A 20,817-nucleotide genomic window follows, 5' to 3' on the forward strand; every position below is an offset into this window, starting at 1 on the left:
TCACACCTGTGCTGTTTATTACCATTCATTGTATTGGAGTATGTCCATGTTAGAGGTCAAACACCCAAATTACACAATCACTTGCTATGCAAATTCCTGCAGTTTCAGGCACTTCTGTAATACTGCAACAAGTTAACATAGCTATGGAATCCAATGAACATGTAATACAAACGATTTACATTGGTAAGCATATTCAAGAACAGTTGAGCCGTACAAAGTCTGTGAATGCGAAATATGGATAGATTAAGAGGAAATCGAGTCAGCAACATTTTCTGGTTGGCAATAAGTGCATACAATGTTTTCACATTAAGTTGCACACAAAATAGGAGCAGAAATAAGCCATTCAGCCCCTTGAGCATGCTTCGCCATGTAGTAAGATAATGGTTTATCAGTTTGTATTTCTAATTCCACGTTTCCATCTACCCCCAATAACTGCTGATAGCTTCATGTTGGGCAAGGCAATCTGCAGAAAATATTGGATAAACTCAGCAGCATCTGTTGAGAGAGACCCAGGTTAACATTTTGAGTCCATTGACCTTTCTACAGAACTGAAAAGGGATAGAAATCTGATGAATTATATACTTGGAGGAGGTGGGCACATGGAAAGTCAGTGATAGGCTGGAGTTAAAGAGAGATTGGCTTGTTATGGATACGAGACAAAGAGGCCATTAATGATGCCATGAGGGACTGAAGAGAGTGTTAATTGTGGCAAGATAGGATAGCAGAATGTGTTGATAAAAAAACAGATCAGTTCTCAGTGGGAGCAAAACTGAACAAGGGATAGTGACCATATGGGGACGGGTGGGTAGTGTTGGGATAAGCCAGGGAAACGAAAAGCAGGAAACAAAATGGGGGAGTCAAGATGGAGGGAAAGTTCATAGCCTAAAATTCTTGAGTCCAGAAGGCTGTAACATGCCTAATTGGAAAATGAGGTGTGTTCTTCCAGTTTGCATTGGGACTCCACTGGAGCACTGCAGCAGGCCGAGGAGAGACATGTGGGCATGAGACCAAGATGCTGAGTTGAAATGGAAAGCAGCTGGAAGATTGGGCTCATGCTTGTGGACAGAGTGAAGATGTTCCATCAGCGGTCACCCAGTCTGTGTTTAGTTTCCCCAATGAGAAGGAGACTGAAAAGTTGCAAAGAGCAGTCTTGTTTCTGAAGGTGTCTTGCATTTCCACAGCAGAGTGGAAGTGAGTTTGAGAGGTTGTGTGGTATACCCTATTATGATGACAGCAGCTTTGCCTTGGGTAGAATTACCAGATTTTTATAGTTAAACATCTATAAGGGAGTGTTGCTTGGAAGGTGGTTACTTGTGGGCTTGACCAAGTAAGGAGTCCTTGCACGTGCGCGCACAGGGGGGGAAATGTGTGCGTGTGTTAGTGTAAGACTAATTTTACCTGTGTAACTGTAATCTTTGAGCTCAAGTTCTCTTGTTGTTTATAAACCTTCTATTATTTATTTTAAAATCCCAACGGTGTAAGGTGTTACTGGACTTCTTTCTGTGGAGATCAGTACTTTTTTTCTCATTTTCAGAATAGATTCCCTCCAGAATTTGATTCCCTCAGCTATTAACATTTGCTGTGATCTTAGCAGTATTTGTCATCTGCAAAGTTAGCTACCATGCCTTTGCTCCCCTCATCTAAGTCATTAACATAAATTGTAAAATGTTGAGGCCCCAGCACAGATCCCTGTGGAATTCATCACATCATGCCTCAGAAAAAGTCATTTATATATATATACATACACACACTGTTTTCTGCCAGCCAGCCAACCTTCTATCCATGTTAATGTTACCCCCTACACCTTGAGCTTTTCTTTTCCGCAATAACCTTTGACTGATATGGCGCTGTATCAAATACCTTCCAGAAATCCAAATACAATATGTTTACAGGCTCCCCTTTATCCACAGCAAGTTACCTTTTAAAAAATACCAATAAATTGATTAAATATGATTTCCCTTCTATGAAACCATGGTGACTCTTTCGGATGGCGTTGAGTTTCTAGCTGTAATGTACCCAGCTGTAACCTCATAGGAACATAGGAATTAGGAGCAGAAGTAGGCAAATTCAGCCCTTCGAGTTTGCTCTGCCATTCAATCAGACCATGGCTGATCTCTCCCTGGTCTCAGATCCACCTTCCTTCCTGTTCCCCAAATTCCCTTATCCTTTTTTTAAAATTAGAAATATATCTATCTTCTTCTTGAAACCATTCAACCATTGAAGCCATCTCAATGATCGATTGATTTGAACAGCCCCCCCATGACAGACGTCAAGCTCACTGGCCTGCAGTTTCACGTTTTCTGAATCCCTCCCTTCTTGAATAGAAGGGTTATATTTCTGGTCTGATTGAACCTTTCCAGAATCTAGCGAATTTTGGAAAATTAACACCAACACATCTACTACCTGATTGGTCACCTTTTTTAATACCCTAGGATGAAATCCGGAGACTTCGTATGCAGCCACAGTTTGCTCAGTACAGCTTCCCTAGGGATTGTAATTCCACCAAGTTTCCCTCTTTCTTCTACCTCTTGATTTACAGCTATTACCAGAATGTTTTTAGTATCATCAATAGTGAAGATAGGGCAGAATATTTGTTAATTTAATCTATGTCTTTATAATCTATTAACTCCCATTATCACTCACCAGAGAACCGACACTTATTTTACTTATTTTCCTTTTTAAATACTTGTAGAAACTCTAGCTATCCATTTTTACATTTCTAGCTAGCTTCCTCTCACACTCAAAACTTCTCTCTCCTGATAAACCTTTTCTACCATTTTTAAAATCTTTTGACTAATCATTGAACATATCACTCATCTTTGCACAGTTATATGATTTTTCCTGATCCTGAACCTTTTTGGGATCATAGCAGCTTTAAACAAGGAAAATGGAATTATCTGATACGAACAAATTAAGGATTTGTTAAAAGGAATCATCAGCAAATAGAGTTTTTAAAAAAAAAATGTACAGTGATATTTTGCTTTTGTCAAAAGTATATTTTTCAAATCCACAGTATCACCTGTGCGAAATCATAAGCGCATAAGAAATTGGAATTGGAAGTAGACCATTTGGCCCTTTGAACCTGCTCCACCATTCAACAAGATCATGGCTGATCTTCTATCTAAACTAGACTTTCTTGCATTATCCCCATAACCCTTAATACTGTACCCAAAGTTCCATCAATCTCTGTACTTGATAATTGAGCACTCAAAGCTCGCTGGAGTACAGATTTCCAAAGATTTGCAATATTTCATGTGAAGAAATTTCACATCAGCTCAGCCCCAATATCTTGACTCCTTACTCTGAGGGGGAGTCCGGATTCCTAGCTGTGGGAGACACTCTCAACATTCACCCGGTGAAGTCACTTAAATTTTTTGTTTCAATTGGATCACCTCGCATCCTTCTAAACTCTGGGGAATATAGAGTAGACTCAGCCCACCTCTCTTGACAAGAGAACTCCATTATCCTAACAACCAATCCAGGGAACCAATGTTGCATTCCCTCTCTGATAAGTATGTCCTTCCTTAGGCATGGAGACCAAAATGGCACACTTCTCCAGTGTGGTCTCACCAATGCACGTACCAGGACTTCATTACTTTTACACGCTTAATTCTTTTGCCTTCCTAATTGCTTACTGTAGCTGCATGTTAACACTTGATTCACATACAAGGGCATCCAGGTTCTTCTGAATGCAAACATTTCCCAGTTTCAGTATTTAAAACATTTTGCTTTTTAAGAAAAATTCCAATCAAGGTGTATAACTTAACACTTCAATACATGGTAATCCATCTGCCATGTCCCTGTCCATGCACTCAACTTATACCCTGCTGTAGTCTTTTGTCTGCTTCTCAATGCTTACAATACAAAGTTAGGTGGGAAAGTAAGAAAACATGGGCATATTAGATACGAAAACAGAAGATGCTGGATAAACGCAGCAGATCTGGCAGCATCTGTGGACAGAGTTAATGTGGAGTCCGTATGACTATTCTTCAGAGCTGAAGAGTAGAAATGTGATGGTTTATATAGTTGGAGCGGGGAAACACTGCGCCACAGGGGATTGTCACTACCTAATCCCTTTAATTTCTCCAGTTCTATTTATTTACTCTTACTGATTTCTTGGAGTTCCTTATTCCCGCTAGACCTTTGGTTTTTCAGTATTTCCAAAATGCTTTCTGTATCTTGTGAAGACAAAGTATTCGTTCAAAGTCTCTGTCATTTCCTTATTCCCCACCATAATTAAATGTGTCTCTATGTCTAATGGGCCCACATTTACTTTCATTGATTTTTTTTCTATTCAAGAATCTGTAGAAATATTTACAACCTGTTTTATATCATTTGCTACTCTACTCTCCATGTTCCCTCTTACCAATTTCTTCATTTTTCTTCGCAAATTCTAAAACTTCCCAATCCACAAGCATGTGATGCTTCTTGGCAACATAATACAACCCCTTTTAATCTATTACCTTTAACACTTTTTGTCATTTTTAAAACTACATTTTCAGTGGGTTTTCTGCGCCTTAAATGTGTGCAGTTTTTTAAAGTTATTTTAAATTTTAACGTTAGCCATTGTTTGCCCACTGACATATCTTTCATAGAACAGTACAGCACAGAACACGCCCTTCAGCCCACGTTGTGCTGAGCTTTATCTGAAACCAAGATCAAGCTATCCCACTCCCTATCATCCTGGTGTGCTCCATGTGTCTATCCAATAACCGCTTAAATGTTCCTGAAGTGTCTGACTCCACTATCACTGCAGGCAGTCCATTCCACACCCCAACCACTCTCTGCATAAAGAACCTACCTCTGATATCCTTCCTATATCTCCCACCATGAACCCTATAGTTATGCCCCCTTGTAATAGCTCCATCCACCCGAGGAAATAGTCTTTGAACGTTCACTCTATCTATCCCCTTCATCATTTTACAAACCTCTATTAAGTCTCCCCTCAGCCTCCTCCGCTCCAGAGAGAACAGCCCTAGCTCCCTCAACCTTTCCTCATAAGACCTACCCTCCAAACCAGGCAGCATCCTGGTAAATCTCCTCTGCACTCTTTCCAGCGCTTCCACATCCTTCTTATAGTGAGGTGACCAGAACTGCACACAATATTCCAAATGTGGTCTCACCAAGGTCCTGTACAGTTGCAGCATAACCCCACGGCTCTTAAACTCCAATCCCCTGTTAATAAAAGCTAACACACTATAGGCCTTCTTCACAGCTCTATCCACTTGAGTGGCAACCTTTAGAGATCTGTGGATATGGACCCCAAGATCTCTCTGTTCCTCCAGTCTTCAGAACCCTACCTTTGACCCTGTAAATTAGTCCTACCAAAATGAATCACCTCACATTTATCAGGGTTAAACTCCATTTGCCATTTTTCAGCCCAGCTTTGCATCCTATCTATGTCTCTTTGCAGCCTACAACAGCCCTCCACCTCATCCACTACTCCACCAATCTTGGTGTCATCAGCAAATTTACTGATCCACCCTTCAGCCCCCTCCTCTAAGTCATTAATAAAAATCACAAAGAGCAGAGGACCAAGCACTGATCCCTGTGGCACTCCGCTAGCAACCTGCCTCCAATCCGACAATTTTCCATCCACCACCACCCTTTGTCTTCGATCAGACAGCCAGTTACCTATCCAATTGGCCAACTTTCCCTCTATCCCACACCTCCTCACTTTCATCATAAGCCGACCATGGGGGACCTTATCAAACGCCTTACTAAAATCCATGTATATGACATCAACTGCCCTACCTTCATCAACACACTTAGTTACCTCCTAAAAAAATTCAATCAAATTTGTGAGGCACGACTTGCCCTTCACGAATCCGTGCTTTCATGTTATTTCCCAATCTATCGTAGTAAGCTCACTCCTCGTACCTACAGTTTTCTTTGTTTGGATTGAAGACCCTTATTTTGGAGTTAACAATCACTTTCAATAAAATTCTATCATATTATGGTCACTCTTCCCTGGAGGCCCAAGGTATTAACCCTTTCTCATTGCACTAGACTAGATCTAAAATTGCCTGTTCCTTCGTTGGTTCTTCGACATATTGATCTAAAGTGTATACCATGAACTTGCCCTCCAGACTATTACTGCAAATTTAGTTTGTCAAGTCTTTATGATGATTAAAAGCTGCAATAATCGTTATATTATTATATGCACCTTTAATTTCCTGCTTTATACTCTGCCCTACACTACAACTACTGTTAGGGGACCCAGATAAAATTCCCACCAATGTTTTCTTCCCCTCTACCCAAACTGATTCTACTTGGAGTTTGAGCAAAATCCTTCTTCTCTATACTGTTTTAGACTCATCCTATATATTCAGGGCTACCCGTCCTCCTTTCCATTTTGCCCATCTCTTCTAAAAGAGAAGTATTATGGAATCTTTAGTTCCCAGCCTCAGGTCAGTTTGCAACAATGTCTCCAAAATGGTCATCAAACCAAACTTATTCATTTCTATCTACACTATTATTTCATCCTATTGGTTGTGAATTATTCTTTCATGCATTCATAGAGTGCCTTTCGCTTCATTTTTTCTCATATTTTCTAACAGCAACTTGGTCACGAACAGGGCTGTACAGTGGCATAGCACCAGGGACCTAGGTTCGATTCCTGGCTTGGGTCACTGTCTGTGGGGAGTCTGCACGGATTTCCTCCGGGTGCTCCAGCTTCCTCTCTGTCCGAAAGATGTGGTTAGGAGTGTTGATCATGTTAAATTCTCCCTCAACGTACTCAAACAGGTGCCAGAGTGTGGCAACTAGGGGATTTTCACAGTAACTTCACTGCAGTGTTAACGTATGCTTACTAATAAATAAACTTAAACCCTCTTTCCTTTGTTATTCTCAATGTCCTCCCTGACCCAACTGACTTACTTTTAGATCTTTGACATTCCCCTTATGCTTTCAAATTTACCTTTACACGAATCCTCCCAACCTGCCTCCTTTATTAAGGCTTGTCTTAGTAAAATCAAAACAAAGTAGCCCATTCAATCTATTTTTCAAGATTAAACAATTCAAAGATTAAGATTAAAAGCCTCACTTAAGTGATTAAAGTGAATTAAACTATACACAGCAAGATACAGCGCTTTGCCTACTGAATCACAAATACCACATTCTGTTGACTCTGGTCCCAGAAAATTGTAATGCCTCGTCATGAGGGAGGTTATTTTTGTCCAGGAAGCACAAATAATTAATAATATTTTACTTTAGTGTTGGTGGGAAAATGTGCAGAAGTTTGCTTTTCTTAAATCTTAATCAATAATAGATAAATTAAAATGGCTGAAATCATCACATGCAAACCTCACCGTATTATTTTATGCATTCAGGATTGTGTAAAAAGCTACTATGAACAGGGTTTAGAACTACATGATATAACTACTCGTCATGCAGATAGTGGCCGTTTACGTGGTAATACCAACTCTTTCCCACTCATTCTGTTTTTTAATCTTTTGTCTCCCACACTGTTCGCATTAAGTTTAGCTCAAGCTAGAGGAAAGAACAGAGTTATTCTTCTATAACAAGGTGTCCTGACTCAGCATGGAGTTCAACAATTTCAGATCACGACCGATGTTCCCAATTCTTCAAACAGCTGGTGCTTGTTTGCGACCGCTTTACACAATTTATTGAGCTGAATTTTATAGTCAGAAACAATGGCACTCCCGTTGATCTCAAAGAAAGCTGCCCACAAAGTTCAAGCAATCAATGTCAAGGGGACCCTCAGGCATCCAACAACACTAATGGCAGCAACCAGGGCAAGCAGCCAATAACTCTGAAGTGTTCCCATTGGTAGCAAACTAACAAGTTAAAAACACTGAATCCATCCACCCTTTTAATTAAAATTTTCAGAAAGTGGAATAAGTTGATAAGTTTATTTAGACGATAAGAATCTTTAATAAAAATTTAAATGGATATAGATTTTTAAAATCATAATGGAGAAATCTGACATTCCACAATATAAAATGACCCTTTTAGGGCAAGTGTGCGTATTTGGCAGCATCTATGAACTTAGTACATCACATAATTTAACAAGGTGCAACTTTTCCAAGGGCTTTTACAATGAGACTTGGAATAAAAGTGGAAGTTTTTGTCAATCCCTAGATTGTTTAGCGACTTTACTCTGACCTCAACAGTGCATCCTCTGGAGGAACATGGAATCTCTGACAGCAACTTCTGGGTTTGTGTTATTCTCTGCACATCCAGACTCCTGATGTTTCAGGTGAAATAATTACCAGCATTTAATTCTTTACATGTTGCATTATCCAATCACTACCTTGTTTTATCCTGCACCATCATCTTTTTTGTCATTTAAGCGTCCTGTTTCAGATCTTATCACAGACCCTACCCTTTTGTTCCTGCCATTCTTCCCCCTTCCCTGTACTTACTTGTTACACCTGTAATGTTCAGTTCTGACAAAAGGCAACTGACCCGAAACCTTAACGGTTTCCTCTCCATGGTTGCTGCTCAACTTATAGAGCATATTTATCATTTTCTGTTTATATTTCAGTGAAGGTGGTGTTAATGCAACTGATGTAAGCGTTGGCCTGTATCTTCCAAACAGTGGCAATGATCAAACTGCTGCCTTGCTCAAAAATTCGGACTCAATACTGCTGCACATTTCTACCGCAATCTCCCAAGCCCAGTTTCCACAGCATAGCATCAATCAGGGAATTCCATTGGAGAGCCATGTTGGGAAGACAGGCCACATTCCCCTTTGCACTGCACTAGCTGCTGTACAAGTTTACACGTTCAGTCTAAATGTTAGTGAATGGGTATATAAGCAGGGTGAGTGAGTTGCTCGACAGATGAAGTGCTAGATGGGTCAGGTCTGGTTGGAGAAATGGGGGTCAGCTGTGTAGTTATCCAAGTGTTAGACTAGGTTTTAAGCTGTCTAACATGCCTTGAGTAACTATTCATGCAAGTACCATGGAGCTATCTGAAGTCTCTGACTCTTAGAGTTGGAGATATTTGCAGAGAGACTCACAGGTCAGGGGAGTTGCCCATCGGGAACTCAAGCAATTCCCACAGCCCTATGCATCAGAACTTCCTGAGAGTCTCCAAGTGCATCATCAGTCATTGTTAGGTTTCCAATGATCTGGAGACGAGAAGATTTGGTCTGTTATGCTTGTAATGAACATGCTGGTGAACCTTTGAAATAACAGGTGTCAGGAAATTGATCTTTGCTAAAATGAATGACCAACTTGTGCAATAGATTTCTGGTACCAGCCGTGAATAGGACAGCTCTGGAATCCTTTAAGAGATAGTTGGACATTGATATTGAAAAACTGCAGAATCTCTATGGATGGAAAAATTAATATTGGCTAAATGATTACTTTGTGAATTACTAATGCAATGAACCAATATGAATAAAGAAATGCCTGTGGCAGTGTTCTTCGTAGTTGTCATTATGCAAGCGTGAGACGTATAGATTCACAGTAAACCGAATGTGAACCAAAATCCCAGTTTATTTCTCCTCATAGTAGAAAAAAATGGCAAAACCTGTTCACTCCAGAGGTCCCATGTAGCCTGTCTAGCAAGGCAATAATCCTCTTTTGCAACATAGCCTCAACTGCCTTAAATTGATAAACAGAACATAAGAACATAAGAAATAGGAGCAGGAGTAGGCCATCTAGCCCCTCGAGCCTGCCCCGCCATTCAATAAGATCATGGCTGATCTGACGTGGATCAGTACCACTTACCCGCCTGATCCCCATAACCCTTAATTCCCTTACCGATCAGGAATCCATCCATCCGCGCTTTAAACATATTCAGCGAGGTAGCCTCCACCACCTCAGTGGGCAGAGAATTCCAGAGATTCACCACCCTCTGGGAGAAGAAGTTCCTCCTCAACTCTGTCTTAAACCGACCCCCCTTTATTTTGAGGCTGTGTCCTCTAGTTTTAACTTCCTTACTAAGTGGAAAGAATCTCTCCGCCTCCACCCTATCCAGCCCCCGCATTATCTTATAAGTCTCCATAAGATCCCCCCTCATCCTTCTAAACTCCAACGAGTACAAACCCAATCTCCTCAGCCTCTCCTCATAATCCAAACCCCTCATCTCCGGTATCAACCTGGTGAACCTTCTCTGCACTCCCTCCAATGCCAATATATCCTTCCTCATATAAGGGGACCAATACTGCACACAGTATTCCAGCTGCGGCCTCACCAATGCCCTGTACAGGTGCATCAAGACATCCCTGCTTTTATATTCTATCCCCCTCGCAATATAGGCCAACATCCCATTTGCCTTCTTGATCACCTGTTGTACCTGCAGACTGGGCTTTTGCGTCTCATGCACAAGGACCCCCAGGTCCCTTTGCACGGTAGCATGTTTTAATTTGTTTCCATTGAGATAGTAATCCCATTTGTTATTATTTCCTCCAAAGTGTATAACCTCGCATTTCTCAACGTTATACTCCATTTGCCATATCCTCGCCCACTCACTCAGCCTGTCCAAATCTCTCTGCAGATCTTCTCCGTCCTCCACACGATTCAGAAACATTTCTATTTAAAAAAAAATGAATACTGGCACTTTTTTTCCTAAAAAAAATAGGGGGTCAGAGTAAGGGAGATAAGAGGCTGCCGCTGGGGTACATTAAATCAACCAACTGCGACAAAATAATTGCTGAAAGAGAATTTGACAAATTATTCTGGTGTAATTTCTCAATACAAGAGCCTTGTTTACAGTGAACATTGAAAAGTACATTCATCGGTGTTCAAACTGAAAATTTGTGCTAAACCATAATTAAAAGCTTTTCAAAACTACAATATGCTCATGAAAAACACTGATTTCATCCAAACCCAAGGGCTGCTTGAATCAATATTCTTCCCCAAAAAATGGCATCCTTCAAAGTAGTTCCTCTCACTTCATAAAATAATAAGCAATCTGAACCTGCAATTATTTAAGTTACTTGAACTTATCAAAATGTTAACAAAAGGAATTGTACAGTTTTAAGGAAAGCAATTTGTCCAGACATGGATGTCAAAGAGTCATAAATGCAAAGCAGGCAGCCAGTTGGCCCATCGTCTGTAGACACAATGGGCCAAATGGCCGCCTTCTGCACCGTAACAATTGAGATTCTGCTCTATGCAAAGCAATCCATCCAGTCCCATTACCCCAATCGATCCCCATCACCTTGCTAGTTTATTTACCTTAAGTGCCATCCAATTTCTTTTTGAAATCAATGGTTCCCTCTGCCTCCATCACCCGAAGCAGCGAATTTCAGGTCATTACCACTTGCTGAGTGAAAAAAAATCTTCCTCACGTCACCCTGTTCCTCTTGCCCAAAACCTTAAATCCGAGTCCCCTCGTCCTTCTACAACCATCTACTAAAAAAAGCTTTTCTTTGTCCACCTTATCTAAACCAGTAGAATCATAATTTGTACACCTACAACAGATCTCCCCTCTATCTCCTTAGCTCTATGGAGAATAGCCCCTGCTTCTTCAACCTAATGCTGATGGTAACATCCCTCATCTCTGGATCCATTCTGGTAAATCTCCCTTGCATTCTCTCAAGGGTCTTCACATCCTTCCTAAAGGATGGTGACCACAACTGAATGCAATATCCTTAGTTGTAGCCTAACCAGAGGTTTATAAAACTTCAGCATCACTTTCCTAGCTTTATACTCAATTCATGAATCCCAAGTTCCCATAGGTTTTGCCCAACTACTCTCTCAACATGAGAAAATGCTGGAAAATCTCAGCAGGTCTGGCAGCATCTATAAGGAGAGCTGAGGTTGAGAGCCCAGACGACCCTTTGTCAAAGCTTTGACAAAGGGTCATCTGGACTCAAAGAGTCATCTGGACTCAAAACGTCAGCTCTTTTTTCTCCTTACAGATGCTACCAGACTTCTTGAGATTTTCCAGCATTTTCTCTTTTGATTTCAGATTCCAGCATCCGCAGTAATTTGTTTTTACTCCCTCAACATGTCCTGCTGCCTTTAAAAAGTCTATGCATATGAACCCTGGGTCCTTCTGTCACTGTCATAACAACGTGTGTTAGGCAAGCTTAGATTTTCTTCCCAGCTCTAATTTTTAAAAATCACTTGAATTTAGTATTAACGCACTCATCCCACTGCTGACAAATAATCCTAAACTTTGAAATCATACCTTCCACACCCATGGAAATACTGCCACCTACTGTGTACATGTCTCTCACTTCTGAATATTTTCAGACCCACAAATTTTTCAAACTTGTCACATCCAGTCTATTTCAGTAAAACGTCACATTCTAAGCTCTTCAATATCCTATGCCAATTTGAACCCCATGATCTTGTACTATTTCAATAATACTATTTCACATTCCATATGCATTTGGAGTTGTGGATCATCATATCAGATCAGTTATGATCACACTGATTGGAAGAACAGACTTGATGGGCCGAATTGCCTACATCTGCTCCTACATCTTACAGTTTTATGTATTTTTCATACAAAGTTCGCAGCATCCTTCACCAATTGACAATATAACACAAAGAAATCACTCCCTGAAAAATCATTGTTCTTTTCACGTCAGCATGTTCTGGTTCAAAAATGTTAAGATTTTCAAATCCCATCTCTGCTGAAGTAGTATTCAACAACCGCTCTTGTCCCAAAATAGCTTGCCAGAACCCCTTCCCTTGAGGTAATACTCCTTGCCTCCTCTTACAGAAAGGTTACCTATCCTCCATTTAGGGCTCGTTTCACTTCATTCCCCTTCCTTGTGCCCTTCTCATCTTTGCCATCATCCCAATTTGACACAGTCATCGAATCCAGCAGTCACTAGGCCATCAAGATCATACCAGCTCTCTGTCAAGAAAACCAGTCAGTCCTATTCCCCTGCATCCATTGTTATAGTACTGAAAGATTATTTTCAAGGGCCTGTTCAGTTTCCCTTTGAAATCATTGATCATCACTACTTCCACCACCCTTGTGAGCAATGAGATCCAAGCCATTACCAGTCACGTAGAGTAGTTCTTCCTCACAGCCCCCTGCATTTCTTGCCCAAAACTGATCAGCCAGAAGGCTAGTTATACCTGAGGGATGCAATGGCAGAATAACTCCATTGAATCCATACAGTGCATGGACCATTTGGCCCATCAAATTTGCACCGACTCTCTGAAAGAGCATCCTACCCAGGCCCAACTCCGCTACCCTATTCTCATAATGTCATGCATTTACCATGGTTAATCCACCTGACTTAGACATCTTTGGACTGTGGGAGGAAACCCATGCAGATACTAGGAGAACATGCAAACTCCACACAATCTCCCAAGGCCTGAATCAAGCCTGGTTCCCTAGTGCTGAGGCAGCAATGCTAACCAATGTGCTTCCCAGTCTCAATATTCCATTAAGCATTAAGATAAAAACACATTTATTTTTGGGGTGTGGACAATGCTGGCAAGGTCAGCATTTATTGCTTATCCCTAATTGTTCCAGAGAATTTTCGTGGTGTTATTTAATGATCAGAACATTTTTTCAAAAATCAGTTTAAAAACTAAAGTCTGCTTCCTGATTCTCAGAACTAAGGTAATGACAAAGCATTCAATTATTTTTAAAATCGATCCCATTGAAAAACTACAGTGAAGTATGTCATTTTAAAATTTTCATTATACTGATTCACAATGGAAGTGAACCATACCAAATTATAATCTAATGCTATATTATAATGTTGTAAACTATTTTTCCTCCAGAGTCATAAATCCAAAGAATGTACTTTGCATTTGTTTTTGGAATGTGGCTCGTACTGACCCACCTACATTTAATGCCAATCTCTACTTGTCCTGAAAAGATGGTAATAGACTTCCTCCTCTAAACACTGTAGTCCATGTGCTGCTGGTGCTTCCATGATAGTATCAAGTAGAGAATTCACAGCTAATGTTCTAGTAATAACAGAAGAATAAGACAGCAAAGTCAGCATAGTGTCTGACATGGAGAACAACTTTGAAATTATGGTGTCCCCATGACATTGCTATATTTACCCTTTGTACTGATGAAAGTTGCTGGAAAGAGATCTTATTAAAGCAACCACGGTAAGTTTCTACGCTGCATCTTACAGTGACTGAAGCTGGATGGATTGGATAAAGAGCCCAGTGGTAACTGATCCATCTGCCTGCCCTGGATGGTATCAAAATTCCAGAATACTGCTGCAGCATAAATGATTGAGATTTTGATAATCAGTCGCTGAATCATTCGCCGTAGAGTTCCTCCTCTCTGTCCTGCTCCTTTAGTCATTTTGTTAAAATGTTTGGTCAGTTTCTGATCAATGGTAAACCCCCAAAAGATCAGTGATAGCGTACATAGCAATGCTGGCGTTGTTGAAAGTCGGGGTGGTGTTTCAATTTCATCTTCTTATAGATGGGCAGTGCCCAGCACTCGAGTAGAAAAGTTACTCTTCCACATATCAACCCAGGCGTAGATGTTTTCAAGTCTTGCTGTGAGTTGGCTCTCATTTCATTATGAGTCATGAATAGAGCAGAACACTGTAGAATTGTTAATGAAAATTCTAGTCCCAACTTCATGATGGAGGGAAAGTCAATGATGAAGTAACTGAGAATGCTGTGACAACTGGCTTAAAACACCAATGGTCAACTTCCTTTGTGTCAGTTGTTCTTCAGACATTGGAATATTTTTCATGCCTGGATTAAGAACTGCTATACAGATGCATCGCAGCCTGGCTGCTGTCAAGGCCTATGCGCTTAGTTGTATTCATTAGTCACTTATTAATTCTATATTAGACTAAGTAATTTGGAGAAACATTGGCATCTATAATGGCCAATTCAATTCTGGCTTCTCTTGAAGAGAAGCCAGAATTGAATTGGCCTAATAGAGCTTGTAGTCAAAGTTATTAGCTTTGTCCACTTTATCCTTTGTTTGGCTTGGGCTGGTCCAGCATCAACGGCAATCTATCTTCCAATTACAATTCTGTTATAGAGGCACAGGTAAATGAAGTGAATTCCGTTAATAAAAAACACCCACTTTCTGGATCCACTCACTGGTGAGCACAACACTAAGGCCCTGATATCAACACAGGGATGAAAACGGAGCAGAGTGCAATGCCAGTGCCTGGGAATGTCTGATTTCAACAGGGGTGACTCATTACCATTTTAGTTCCAGGTTCTGCATCTCCAACACAGGTAAGAAAAGTCCAGCTCACAGAAGCAATAAAGGAGGACATCTGCAGATTCATGGCAAGGTTTTTGAACGAGAAAAATGAGGGAAATATCTGTAAAGAGCAAAAGCCGCACTCAGGTTCACTATCATTCATGGATGTTCCGCTGGGTGCAAGAATGATCCTCTTATCCATTAATTTGGGGGGGGGGGGGGGGGGGGGGGGGACTTGAACAGAGTGCAGATAGCATTTGAATGACCTAACCAGGCTGTACAAGGCGAGAAAAGTCACAGACTGGTCAATGTCCCGTAGTGTACCAACTCTCAGTGTAATTAAGGGTACTCCACTCACATCAGCCCTCACATTCCTTTTGCTTTCAGCAGCAATCATTCCCACCCTCACTTGCCCTTTCCAGTATCCACCACTGCTAGTCACTCTTCTTCACACAATTAAATAATAGTTAGTCATATCCTCACAGCATGTTTCTCAAATACATGACACTCACAATGCATCTGCCAGATTGTCACTCACTGAATGCACAGAATTCACTGAATACACGTATGCTTTAGAGCCTTTCATGGGTTTTTGCGTTGCAAGGTAGGAAAGCATAATATCTGGGAGGGGGCAAGAATCAGAGGTGTTCTCCCACATATTAGGGAGGGTTACATGACAAAGGTAGAGCATTGGTGATTAGCAGCATATCGTTTGATAAGGATCTGTCGATCTCACTCTAAAATTTAAACTACTTCAGCATCCAATCTTTCAGGAGTAAAGATTTGCAGCTTTAAGGGGCTCCTTATCTTGCAGGACAGCTTCAACTCCATTAAAAAGAACAAACCAAATATGCCAGTAATACACTGACCACAATCAATTTATTTTGTTGTCAGAATTGTAGTCAAGCTACTCCACTACATAGATGGCCAGTAGGTATCATCCCCTGGAACATGAAGGAGATAGACAATCGTGCGGCTGGAATGTCACAGCTGACACGCACGCGCATGCACCCCCCCCAACGCACGCGTGCCCCCCCCCCCAACAGCGCACGCACACACAGCCAGTGGGATCTTCCAGTTTTCATGGGGCCAGAAGATCCTCAAGGGCCCAAAAATCCAGCCCCAAGTCTCCAGGTCCAACATCGATCAATTTCCCAAATTCATATCGGAAGGACTATTTTCAACACAAATTTCTTCTCTCTCATTGTTATTAAAAAAAGGCCGAGTGTAAAAGAAAATGCATTAGTATTGAATCTCAAACTATAGAGCAGAAACAAGAGCTGAATAACATCACATCTCATGTTATCACTATATATGTTACTCTGTTGATTCTCAATCCATCTGCACAGAAAACTCCGAAACTGGTAACTGACACACACAAACAAAACTGATGAATTAACATAAGAAATATGTATATTTCTGAAGACTACCAACCTGCTATGTCCTTTGCTTGCAGGGAAAATGCGTATAGATTTATCAAAGCTGGCAGAGACAAACTCCTTTCCTGTTGGAGAGTAATCAACATCAAGTACTGCTGATACGTGATCCATGTGAACCATTATGGGACTATCAAGGTCACGCATGTCAAATGTATACAAGCTGTAACAAAGAAAGTGTGAAGAATTAGTCCATCATTACACACAAAAATAAGATTTTTTTTCACATACTAAAGGGCAGATAGCGATTAGGATAGGGTTGGAATACAGGGCAAGGAGAACGAGGCATGTCCTTGGTCCAAACTAGGAGGGAGGCATTACTGAATCTGGTGCTGGGGAACTCCCAGTTGTCTATGGGAGATCATTTGGTTAAGAGTGATCATTGTGTTAGATGTTTTAGGTTGGTAGATGTGATAACCCCCATGAGGAAATCACTAATTGATCTTCCTGTGGGGCTCGCCGAGTCCGAGTTTCCCTGATATCAGGCAGTGGCCTGCCCAGCTGGAACTCAGTACCTGATCCTTTTATAAGTCAGGCCTAGGACTGAGCCTGCTGAACTGTAGTCCCAGGCAGGGACTAGTGTGCACACCATATTGGGTTTACTTTGCATTCTTTAATAAACTATGTTCCTTCGCAGTTTGGCTTCCTGAGTAATTAAGTATAGAAGAGCCAGGAACAATCTGAAGTAGGATTAGCTTCAATGGGGTGAGAGGGGTTTTAAGCAGGGCAAGATAAAACCAAAGACTAACAGAAAAAACTGTAATGGAGAACTTGAGGATAGGTTTCAGGTACAAAGCCAGGGCTCTTTGGAAGACAGAAAGCTCAAGGAGGGAAGCGAAGTGTCAGAGATGGGCCATGTGAAGGTGATAGTGGCACTGGAGATGTTTTAAGTTAATTGAGAGCAGATTGTCTTTGACTAATCGAATTAAAAGTTTCTGATGAAGTAAGAGAAGGTTCTTTTTAATCCAGGAAACAATGGATGTTATCTACATGTATTTTAAGAACATTTTTGTGGAAATACCATGTAAAAGGCTGGTTATCAAAATTTGGGCTCATAGAAGAGGGGGAGTGAGAGCTTGGATAAAACATTAGTTTTAAAGGCAGAAAACAGCGAGTTGGGGAACATGGTTGTTTTCAGACTAGAGAATGGAGGACAGTGGTGTTCCCCAAGGATCAGTGGTAGGACCAATCCTTCTTCAGAATATATATACACAGCCTTGGATATTAAGCTGGAGAGTAAAATTTCAACATTTGTCAATGATACCAAATGTGTAGGTGTCGCAAACAGTGAGTATGCCAATTTACTACAACAGAATTTGGGATTGATGTGCATAGTTCTTGAAAATGTTAGCAAAGCATATGGGACCTTGGGGCTTCATAGAGGGATATAGAGTACAAAAACAGAAGTTTTGCTGAACCTTTATAAAGCTCTGGTTAGGCAACAACTAGAGTATTGCATCCAATTCTGATTGACATACTTAAGGATACAGGTATCTTTGAGAGGGTGCAGAAGAGATTTACCAGAATGGTTGCAGAAATGAGTGAATTTAGCTACATGAATAAGATAATCGTCAACTTAACATTGGTACCAGGACAAATGTCTATTTGTGGCTGTGATTTTATTATACAGCAAGAAACTTACAATTAAACTACATTTCTTGAAAAAGACGATGAAAAGTGGTCAATTTATTCACTTATAATCAACAATAAATTCCCATCAGCTACTTTTAAAAAAATCAATTAACCTTTTCAGATCGTCACTGTGGGCATCTATAAAATTAAATGTAGTGCAGTTTTAGCAAAAATGCACTCAGATTTTGGCTGCAGCTTTGTACAGTAAGCACTATCTCCATGATGAACTACAAACCATAAAATGACACACAAGGGAAGAGGATTGCATTCTTCCGGCCTAACGTGGTAAATTTTGAAAAAATAGAACTAATCTCACCTTCCTTTGAGGGAAATTACAAATAGTAACATTTAGCTGGAGTTAGAAAAAACAAAACTCAGAAATTTAGCAATTTAAACTAGTTATAGGTCCAGAATTCTTTATGCTGCAGAGTACAATTTGTGGAAATACTACCTTGTTCTTTTGCAAACATAATGGGCAAAGCATGGTAAAAGAGTTAATTATTTAATGCAGAAAAGTACTTAATGGTATAACACTTAGAACATAGAACAGTACAGCACAGGCCCTTCGGCCCTCGATGTTGTGCCGAGCTTTGTCCAAGATCAAGCTATCCCACTCCCTATCATTCTGGTGTGCTCCATGTGCCTATCCAATAACCGCTTGAAAGTTCCTAAAGTGTCCGACTCCACTATCACAGCAGGCAGTCCATTCCACACCCCAACCACTCTCTGAGTAAAGAACCTACCTCGGACATCCATCCTATATCTCCCACCATGAACCTTATAGTTATGCCCCCTAGTAACAGCTACATTCACCCGAGGAATTAGTCTCTGAACGTCCACTCTATCTATCCCCCTTATCATCTTATAAACCTCTATTAAGTCACCTCTCATCCTCCTCCGCTCTAAAGAGAAAAGCCCTAGCTCCCTCAACCTTTCCTCATACGACCTACCCTCCAAACCAGGTAGCACCCTGGTAAATCTCCTCTGCACTCTCTCCAATGCTTCCACATCCTTTTTATAGTGAGGTGACCAGAACTGCACACAATATTCCAAGTGTGGTCTCACCAAGGTCCTGTACAGTTGCAGCATAACCCCACGGCTCTTAAACTCAAACCCCCTGTTAATAAACGCCAACACACTATAGGCCTTATAATTACTGTACGTATAGACCGAAACTAAGTTATTGATAGTCACTGAAGGAGGAAATGTATCCATTCTATGAAACAATGCGATGTTAAAAGCCAATGTCTGTATATGTCTGGCTGTAACAATGTGTTAAACTATCGATCCTACTCAGCTATAACGATGTGTTAAATGGCTAATGTCCGGACTATCCATTGTCTGAAAAGTATAAAAATGAACCACTCCTATTGTATCATTGAGTGAAGGTAGCTGCTAAAGTACTGCGGAGTGCCTGTGCCTTTCTCCACGAAGCTTCGTTAAATAAAACTGTATTGTTGAACCTCCAGTCTGACTCCAGTGGCAATTTTCTCACAATTGGCATAGTCGGTTAGGATCCTATTACTGGTAAGTTCCGATCGATTGGCCACGATCGGAAAGCCGGGATAGAGATCACTGAATCTGAGAGAGTCAGACAAGGTCAAGAATACACACTTGGTAGATTATAGGTTAGAGGTTTACAGCATACCCATGTAACTGTCTAAATGTTCTTTAAAAGACAAAATTGTTCCCGTTTCTTCTACTGCTCGTTCCAGACACTCACCACCTCTGAAAAAAAATTGCCCCTCTGGAACCTTTTGTATCTCTCCCCTCTCACCTTAAACCTAAGCCCTCTAGTTTTAGACTCCCTGACCTTTGAGAACAGATGTTAACTACCTACCTTATCTATGCCCCACTTTATTTTATAAACCTCTATTAAAATCACCCCTAAGCCTCCTACGCTCCAGAGAAACAAATTCCACTCTATCCAGCCTCTCCCTTATAACTCAAACCATCAAGTCCCAGTAGCACCCTAATAAATCTTTTCTGCACACTTTCTAGTTTAATATCTTTCCTAGAACAGGGTGACCAGATTGGTACACAGTATTCCAAGCGTGGCCTTACCAATGTCTTGTACAACTTCAACAAGACGAACCAACTCCTGTATTCAATGTTCTGACCAATGAAACCAAGCAGCCGAATGCCTTCCTCACCACTCTGTCCACCTGTGACTCCACTTTCAAGGAGCTATGAACATGTACCCCTAAATCTTTTTGTTCCATAACTCTCCCCAATGCCCTGCCATTAACTGAGTAAGTCCTGCCCCGATTTGATCTACCAAAATGCATCACCTCACACTTACCTAAATTAAACTCCATCTGCCATTCATTAGTCCACTGGCCCAATTGATCAAGATCTCATTGCATTCCTAGATAACAGTCTTCACTGTCCACTATGCCACTATGGTAGTTAATGGAAATAAGAGAACCTGTTGAGATTGTACTTTATCCATTTGTTCCTGTACATGCCTCTAGTTTGAGTTAACTCTGCATTATAATTTCTATATACCAAGGGTAAATCTCCACTGTAAATTATTAAGAAGTCTGAACATATCCTCAGTGGATATTTAAAAAAAAAAATCAGTCTGCAAAGAAAGGAAAAAAAAAGATGCAAAATACTTATCCTGTTAGTTTTTCTATAGCTTGCATTTGGACAAATATTTAAG

The 20,817-nt window shown here is 40.7% G+C and overlaps 2 protein-coding genes across 3 annotated transcripts in view; both read right to left on the reverse strand.

The window, feature by feature from the left end:
* The window catches only part of LOC144495898 (frizzled-6-like), a 459,271-nt gene that overhangs the window by 247,221 nt on the left and 191,233 nt on the right, over nt 1-20,817 (reverse strand). The window lies entirely within an intron of this gene.
* Nucleotides 1-20,817, reverse strand: part of dcaf13 (ddb1 and cul4 associated factor 13) — a 100,451-nt gene that overhangs the window by 34,137 nt on the left and 45,497 nt on the right. For both annotated transcript variants that reach the window (XM_078216694.1, XM_078216693.1), the window contains one exon: nt 16,519-16,683. In XM_078216694.1, coding sequence (XP_078072820.1) covers nt 16,519-16,683 — 165 coding nt within the window. The remainder of the gene's footprint in view (nt 1-16,518; nt 16,684-20,817) is intronic.

Source organism: Mustelus asterias, chromosome 7, assembly GCF_964213995.1.
Source record: "Mustelus asterias chromosome 7, sMusAst1.hap1.1, whole genome shotgun sequence".
Taxonomy (NCBI): Eukaryota; Metazoa; Chordata; class Chondrichthyes; order Carcharhiniformes; family Triakidae; genus Mustelus; species Mustelus asterias.